Source organism: Solea senegalensis, linkage group LG15 (genome assembly GCF_019176455.1).
Source record: "Solea senegalensis isolate Sse05_10M linkage group LG15, IFAPA_SoseM_1, whole genome shotgun sequence".
Classification (NCBI taxonomy): domain Eukaryota; kingdom Metazoa; phylum Chordata; class Actinopteri; order Pleuronectiformes; family Soleidae; genus Solea; species Solea senegalensis.
In genome coordinates, this window is record NC_058035.1 from 6,939,470 (window position 1) to 6,948,255 (window position 8,786).

At 39.8% G+C, this 8,786-nt stretch overlaps 1 protein-coding gene across 1 annotated transcript; it reads right to left on the reverse strand.

Moving 5' to 3' along the window:
* Nucleotides 1–4,317: 4,317 nt before the first annotated feature.
* Nucleotides 4,318–8,766, reverse strand: LOC122782086 (protein scribble homolog). Its single transcript, XM_044046287.1, has 8 exons — nucleotides 8,727–8,766; nucleotides 7,749–7,996; nucleotides 7,200–7,439; nucleotides 6,917–7,000; nucleotides 6,759–6,836; nucleotides 5,508–5,774; nucleotides 5,237–5,335; nucleotides 4,318–5,056 (listed from the first exon to the last, which is right to left on the reverse strand). Exons 1-8 carry the CDS (start codon nucleotides 8,764–8,766, stop codon nucleotides 4,910–4,912), a joined length of 1,203 nt encoding a protein of 400 aa, XP_043902222.1. The 3' UTR covers nucleotides 4,318–4,909.
* Between the last annotated feature and the right edge of the window lie 20 nt (nucleotides 8,767–8,786).

Consider the following 8,786-nt stretch of genomic DNA (forward strand, 5'->3'; position numbering starts at 1 on the left):
TATCACGCTCATTATATTTAATGTTGGTGAATGCTTCGATGTCACCTGACGTGTTCAGGTTGTAGTCAAGGCTAAAAAGGACAAATGAATGAAGGTGTCGCTGTCAGAAATCTCTGTAAAGATTTTCATCTTTATTTTATAACTGTAAGAACAAAAATAAAGATTTCGCCTGTGGATAATGCAAACTCCTTCTCATCCATCAGAGAATTGTGACAGACACATCTCAACATGTCTCCAGTGTAAAGTGTCTTTGAAATGAATGCATTTACTTGCTTGTTTGCCACAACGTCAGCCTCTCTGTCACCGTATCAGAGAGTGAAAACAGACCTCTGGCCTGGACGCTAATCCAGCAAGTACACTACTTTCTTCATTGCCGTCACAGCTGTTCCTTGTCTATTTCCAGCCCCACTCGCCCTCCCTTCATCTGCCTGTGGCAGCCACACACAAAGACAATGACAATTATTTTATTATTTTAGTTGTGGAATATACATATGAGAGACATGGCATTAAAAAATAAAAACATCTAAATTCCCAACAGGGTAAATATCTACTTGCCTTTGGGCATCAAATCCTCAGGAGGCAACAAGCCAAATAATTAAAGTCTTCAAACTGTGAACGATTGCTATTCATTTAATCCTGTTTTCCCATTTTGAAATCACATTTTTGTCAATAGCATTTAGCCTATAAATAATTGAATTAATCATTGCCTTCATTTGTGTGAGCTTTTTTTCTACTAATTCCACATGCTTCAACACAGACGCTTCATTCAAACAATGTGCAGCTCAATTAGGAAGTTATTGCTTGTATTTTTCAGATTTATTACAGATTTTCTTGCACATTTTTTTCCAATTCAAATGGGTGGAAAACTTCTCCAAAAACACATATTTTCAGGTTCTTACGAGTTCCACTTGGAATATTGGTATATATTATAATTTCTGAAATAACCAGCTACAAACACGTCCACATCCAAAGACCCAAAGACGAAACGAACAAAAAAGCAAAGCAAGTCTATTAATAATGAGGTTTTTTTTGTTTTGTTTTTTTTACTGTCCTGACTTTTTAAAACTAGTTTCTCTCCAGCAAAAAGTGCGACCACATCACATGAGTCTTAGCTACCCTCCACTGGCTCCTGGTCTGTTTTCATATTGATTTTAAACTTCTATTAATTGTTTTTAAAGCTGGTATCACTGGTATCTTTCTGAGCTCCTGCATTGCCACACCCCAACCAGAGCCCCAAAAAGGTCCTCTGCCCAACTATTGCTGGGGGTTCCTAAAACCAGACTTAAGTCTAAAGGTGACAGGGCCTTTGCCCCGGCTGCCCCCCAGACTCTGGAACAGTCTTCCCCTCTATATTAGAACCTCCCGGACCCTAAAGACTATTAAATCCTACCTGTCTGTTTCTGGACTTGAAACAGACAGAGGGACAGAAGGCTCTTAGATTCTCATCTTGACAAAAGCACATCACAAGTGACCTCAATGTTGTCATTAACATTCATCAACTCATCACCTCTCCTCTCATTTCGCCACTCTCGCGCCTTCCTTCCCTGACAAGACTGCTCAAAAACGGCTTATCCTCAAGATGTCAATACACCCCTGTGTATCGCTGTGCATTATTGAGAAACACACATTCAAAACATGGCCTGTTCTCCTTTCATTAATGAAAGAAAATCACTATTCTCTGTGGATGCAGGTCCATTGAATTCACCACATACTCCACCATCGATCCCCAGGGGCAGGTACTGTAAGTGTTGCCCACTGCTCCTGCTCCTTTTTGAGTGTGTTCACTCCTGGTATTTAAAAAAGATGTTAAATACAGAGGTCAAACTCACCATCACTAATTGGTGTGTGTAACAAAAAAAAAAAACTTTTCTAATTGGCCAGAGAGTGGATTCTGACATCCCTTCATGAATAAATTTACCTTTATCCATTTTATTTTAATGATCAGTGAATTAAAAACAGCAAAGATGGTGATACAGCACCCTGAGACTCCCATATGCTAATGATTGAGCTCTTTTAAAGCAGTTTAAATATTCAGTCTTTGGCTGCACTGTACATTCTTTCAATTATTTTAAATCAAGTTATTGTTTTATGCTGCACTATAATAGTTTATTGCTCTCTTTTAGTCCAGCTTTTTGTTTTCTTTCTCTCTTTCAATTGGTCTGTTTGTCTTGTCCAAGAAACGGCTCCTGGCACGAATTATTATTATTATTGTCATTCAGTGTCATTGCGGGGAATTGAGGGCGTTAACGTGCATAAAAACTCTTTCAATTTTGCACGGAGGTCAGGTCCGGCGAAAATGCGACATAGCGCCCAAAATTTAGTTCCACCGAATTTCCCACAACAACAAAAAAGTCGACCGTGACTATGGCCTTAACGCAACCGGAAGAGGGCTATTTTGATTTGAATGTTTCCAGTTCTATTTGTTCTTTTTATATATATATATATATGTATATAACGCACATTGAGTTGGCCCTGTGTATGAAATGTTCCAAAGCTGTCGTTCCTACTGTAAATAAAGGCATTTACACAGCCTGCCACAAAACCACACTGCAGCAAGTGTATTTGTATTCTTCTTAGTCATCTTGCAGCAGGTCAGCCATAGTATTCCAGATGGGTTGGAGAATTTGTTTTCAGATTCTCCTTGAGGATACTGTATGTCCCTGGGTCAGGTGAGTTTTACTATACAGTTTTCCCATCCTGCCCCCGAAATAATAGGTAAGAGTCAGGTACCTGGTCAATCCCTGGAGACACAGACATTTATATTCATGTAATTCAGGTGTATGTTTTGCAGAAAGCTGCACATCACATCACAAATATGGTGTCCACTAAGTCACGGGACGGGTTAAAACTTTCTCGAAACCAATCGATTTTTCCCCAAATTAATAAACTTTGGTTTTCCTGCTAATATTATTTTATTTCTCATTTAACTGTGCGTATGAAAGTGTAAGAATGAACATGTTTTTAAATATATGGAATAAGAAGCTATGCTGAATTACTTAGTCTTTACCTAAAAAGGTCCGGTGTGTAAGAATTAGTCGCATCTAATCTCCTATATTCCATACAATAAAGGATGTATTCTTCTATGACTGCATACTAAGTTTCCACTGAAAAGCACAAAATGCAACATATGCAGTAGAAACACAGCAGTGTAAGGTCATGTATATACATATATACATATATATATATATATATACATATGTATATATGTATCTACATAGCTATACAAACAGACTTATGAATAGTACATTTAGTTCTCTGCCAACAAACCCTCCTAAATGTTACACACTGATCTTTAACAATAAGAAGACAGGTGGTATTTAGCGGCACTGTGTCGATATTTAGTTAGCATTTTCAGTTAAATGTCATTTGAAAGAAGATTTTCTTTTATCAACCTTGGCCACAAAATCTTTCCAACCATATCTATATAATCATGCAGTATATGTGATAATAATAGTGGTAGTGTATGTTTGCACATGTGCATTCCTCCAGAGTTCTATTCCCGAGTGGTCTGAAAATGCTACAATGCTACATTACATGAACGACAGACAAGGACTCGTAGCTCATGATGCGAGTCTAACCTGCCACTCATTGTGTCTGAATACCATTTCACACGTAGGGGGTTCTTTTCAACAATTGACACGTCAGCCGGCAGACAGTGATCACTGCTCATAACCACTGACACAGTGTAAACACGGACAGGGACGAGCACTGCATTTGATGACTGCAACAAAAACACAACTAACATAGGTTATTATAATTGAAGTCGGTAAAGTAGGGTGTAATGATTCAATATTGAATATTTGCAGAGTGCAGATAGCAGAACTTGGCAGAAGAAAACTCCTCCAGCCTACAGCTCATTTCTTGTGCCTCCCATGAGCTGCCATCTAAGCAACTCTACACCCGACACGATTTAAAAAACACAATCAATACAGTGTTTCAACCGACAGTTGAGTCATTCCCCTGCAGTTGTTTCCCTTGACTCAAACTCAAACGTGCCAGGTTAGTTTATCAGTTAGCTCCAAAAAGAATGGAGGCAAAGAAGCTTTCACATTCTGTTATTTAATCAGTTTCTCTAACGTTCAGCATTTCTTTTACTTTTAGATTATGTACAGCAAAGAGACATGTTTTGGGTTTTTTTTTCTTCAGTTGAGTGATTGAACTATTGTGTTTGTTTGTTTTTTTTCACTTGTTTGATGTAGAGAGGGTGACAACAGTCACAAAAGCAGGTATTCTAGTGCACTGTCCACAAAGATATGAGATGTTTGCTTGTCTGTCTTTGTACTGAAAGAAGAGAAAAGCCTCCTGCAACAATATATGTGTACTTTATTGTGAATGTGAACACTGAACAGCTACTGTGAAAATAATAAAAGCCGTGAGATTACACAAAGGCAAGTATTGACATTAGTGGTTGCTACCATCTAGGTTTAACGTGTTTGACACAGTGTCTGATCACATGAAGTCTCAGGATGCTCTGTCTCCTCAGCCGTGTACCAGTTTGTCTCAGAAGAGACTATAAAAAGACTTTGCTGGTGTCACATAGTCAAAGGCTTTTACCAGAACACCCAGAACTTACAGCAGCATGATGGGAAACAGAGGTAGCCAGCATAGCATCCATCAATGGACTGCATGTAAAAGTATGTCATTAATTTCATTTGGATGTTGGAGAAGAGTCTGCTCAAGCTTCAACTGTCCATGGTTTGTAAAAAATAGTCTTTGTATTGCCCACGTCGCCGATTACTATTAGCAGCAGTTAACTTTAACAGACTGAAAGCTTTATAATGACTGTGAAAAATACATTCCCAATGTACTAACTCTCCAAAATATCACTGAATAAAAATGCTTCAGCCACTTATTGAGCACAAAGATGTGGATAATAACAGTCCTTGTCTTTCATGGTTGAAGTCGGAGGTCACGGTGGGTAGAACGCGCTATCGAAACAGTCGGGGTGTCTGTCAGAAATGTAAAAGTCATGCAGCGGCTCTCTGCCGAGGCTTTGTGTCAAGAGCTCTACATCTTCATCTGATGTAGAGGGATGAGTGAGGATGATCCGCGGGATCTGATTGCCAGAGATTGAAAAAGAAAAAAGAAAAAACAGTAGTAGGAAGGAGAATAATGATAAATCCTAAGTAGATGATGTGCAAAAAATGATATAACATCACACTATAGACCTAGAGGACGTGAGTGTACGACATTAGAGGGTGCAGTATATCATATAAGGGATGAGATATTTGCTTACGGTCATTGTGTGCTTTCCAACTTGAAGTGAGTCATTTTTTATTGATGCATCTCCCTCCTGTTCAGATAGAGGAAAGTTCAGGTCGCTCTTCATATCAGACTGAAATTAAAACAAGGAGACAAAAATTGAGAAGTGCATTCAGGCCAATATACTGTATTTATACGATTTACGTCAGGGTGCATTTCTGTATTATTATTTCTTTTGAAAACTTGGCTGAAGGCACTTTGGTAAAGCAAAGTAAATGATGCTTTGATTTGAATAAACCACCTACGATGCCATTGCCATTGCAAACAGCCGCCTCCATTCTGTTCATCAAACAGTCTCCTCCACATTCAATCTTGGGCTGCTTGCTTCTCTGAACTCTGCAGGGCTGTCGTCCCGTCACGTCGTCCGGAGGATCACAAGGCTCGTCTTGCTCACAAGCCTCCCCGGTGAGCAGCCTCTCTCTCAGTACTTTCATCTTGATTATGCTCCCAGCATTCCTGAGGGCACTGACCGCCTCGTGGTGGGTCGCCCCCTGCACGTTGAGCCCGTCGACCTGGGAGGACGCATTTTATATTTAGCGGCCAGTGAAAGTAGGAGCAGGGGTCAAAGGTGGAGGATCGAGTGGCACCACAGTCTCACTCAAAAACATGCACGTACATACACATACACAGGGTCTCTGAATGTCCATCTACTCCATAGACACACAGCTAGACCTCAGGGGATGCTCAATCATTCAACATTTGTCAACATGAGACTTTATGTTATTTATTGAAATTTTTGTGGCCCGTAGCATGAATTCTCATCAATTCATTTGCATTCGAGTTATGTCCCTGAGGCGGTAGTAAATGTTTTTTTTACACTCATTTTGTGGAAACTTTTTGGGTATGGGCGTTTTAAACATCAACAGGACTGCATGTTTTTTTGTGACAGGGTGCCCTTTATAAACCTGAGCCCCTGCCCCTTTTACATGTCTGTGCCTGACCTGCTCCCATTAAAGGCAATTATAAGGAGTTCTTTTACTCTTTACCAATTTCAAGATACATGTTCTGTGTGTCAGCCTCACGTTGGCTTCACATCCTCATGCTTGCTGATCTTGTGACGCCCTCCATTGGCCACAAAGGGAACACAAGCAGGAAGTAACATGAGTTTTATGTCAGTCCTGCAGAGCTGCATAAAATAAATTAGGGCTGCAACTAACCTTTATTTTCTTAATCGATTACTCTGTCGAGCAACAGTTTGGTCCATAAAATGATGTTGTCAAATGTCTTGTTTTTGTCCACAAACCAAAATTATTCTGTTTTAAAGATGTCTTTGTCATAAGGAGCAAATAAACCAGAAAATATTCACATTTAAGAAGCTGAAAAATCAGTAAACTTGTTTAAATGCTTTAAATGACCCTAAAAATTTGTTGAATATCAAAATAGATTCATTTAGTAAATAAGTAGGATAATCATCCAGTCAACAATATTTCCCATGGTGCTTTGTAAACTCAACAGTGAATGAAATATTGAAAATAATAATAAAAACAGAGACGCACCTCCAGTAACCTGTCTCCAACATGGATTCCTGCCTTTTCGGATGGACCTCCCTTTGTTACGCGGGAGATAAAAATGCTCTGAAAGGGACGAAAATCATGGTTTGTGATCAGACATTAAAAGCTGCAGCCAAACATTATGCCAGGACACCAGGACAAACCTCATCACGGTCTTTGTAAGGCAGAGAGCCTTTCCCTCCGGCAATACTGATCCCAAGACAATCCCTCTGGTCAGACAGCTTAATCTGTAACTAACAACATTGTCTCATAACAGATGACAAGCTGGCAAAATTGTGGAGCAAAAACACTCAACAGTGAAAGTGATCAAAACATGGAAATTAGCTACAAATACCCACAATCAATAGGTGTTCCTGCAGTGCTTAGTGCGACCTCACAGAGATAATTTGACATGTATGAAAGGAAAAATACAGTGTTTGCACTTACTCTTAATAGCACTTGGGAGATGAATGATTCGTGAGGAGGGGTCTTTTCTGATGCCAGAGAAGATTTCTGGTGCCCTGCGATGGAGGACGTCTTTCTATTGTGGACAGGGTCTCCATGGAGACCAGACCCAGCAGTGAGAGCTCTGCGATGCTGAAATTTCCTGCACTCATGGGTTTCACCTCTCTCGTGGCATAAGCGATGTGGTGTGGCATCACTCTCCGACAGCTGGCTCGTGCCATCCTGGTGATTAGAAACGAGTGGGAGCTTTTATAGTCTGTCATTGGAGCCAGATATCTCACTCTGAACTCACTTGCAATGCATTTACAAAAAGGACTGCGGGAACAGTCACTTCTCAAAGTCACAACAACCCTATCTGACATCTCTCAGATAGGGTTTTCTTGGAAAAATAATGTTAAAAAAAAAAAAAAAAGTTACTTGATGAATATCTGCAGTGGGAGTGCTGATAAAAATGCATGTGGCCATATCAAGAAAAATCAAGACAAACATGAACTGACTTATTGGAAAGAAGAACAACAAAAAAAAACCTACCTCCTCGAGTTGCTCAATTTCCTGTGCACCCTTTTCTGCACTGGAGTAGCGACCACACACACGGCCACTGACTGGGAGCTCTTGGGTTCCCTCCTGCAGACTATCTTTGTCTGGTGCCCAGCTGAGGCCTGTGGTGGTGCAGGTTTGGCTACTGGTCCTGAGGGGCAGGTTAGTGTGGGGATTTCTACGTTCCCGGAGACAGTCGGAGGACTCCACCTGCTTCTGAAAATTTAATTTCAAAGTAATACCTTCAAGGAAATTACTAGGGGCAGGGGGTGGATTAGTGGTAAATCAGTCCTCCATCATTTTTGAATGGAAATGTAAAGCATTGGCATGGTAAGACTGAAAGAGCAGGCAATGTGTTGTTTTTCTGGAGCTGATCTTGGGAAGTGTATTTGAAAACACAATAATGACAAAACCCTGTTTGATTATTCATAGTGTGTGCTTTCTTTGTGCATCTGGATGTCATCTTACTGCACAGCATAATTACAGTGCTTTCTCTTTGGAATACTTGTTTTTCAAAAGCTAAATGCAGCTGAGAAAAAGCTGAATTTTAAGTGCGTTGGTCTCTTTTTCTGCCTTTTGCAAAAAAAAAATCATGTAAAAATAGAAGAAATACAAACATGTTAGTACCTGGAACCACTTGTACCTATATCTGTTTGTTTTTTTTGCCTCAGAATGACTCATCTCAAGACTGCTGATAAATAATTAGACTGCATATGTAGGATGTGATGAGCTCTGGTAAATACACAACACATATTTTTCTAATACACTGAATTAATTCTGGCATCTGTACACCCGAGCACGTGCAGGGTGGACCAATCAGATACGGCACATGCTGGTGGAGAGTTACATACACGTCATGCACTGCTGGACAGATACAACAAGCAATGGAAGGGTAAGGAAATGAAAAATCATTTGAATAATTCATACTATATGGTTAATTAAAAAAAAACAGAATAATTGTATCTATTTTACATCGGACATGAAGCAAGTTAAACTCGGCCGAGAACGACATTGATATTCCCTTCCTATCTA

What these genes read in the sequence shown, in the direction of transcription:
- LOC122782086 (XM_044046287.1), bottom strand. Translation starts at nt 8,766, where the DNA reads ATGTCGTTCTCGGCCGAGTTTAACTTGCTTCATGTCCGAT. An exon ending in TCTCCCAAGTGCTATTAAGA is followed by an intron (nt 7,001 to 7,199) that starts GTAAGTGCAAAC and finishes TGTTAGTTACAG; the next exon opens with ATTAAGCTGTCTGACCAGAG. An exon ending in TTGGAAAGCACACAATGACC is followed by an intron (nt 5,057 to 5,236) that starts GTAAGCAAATAT and finishes TCTGGCAATCAG; the next exon opens with ATCCCGCGGATCATCCTCAC.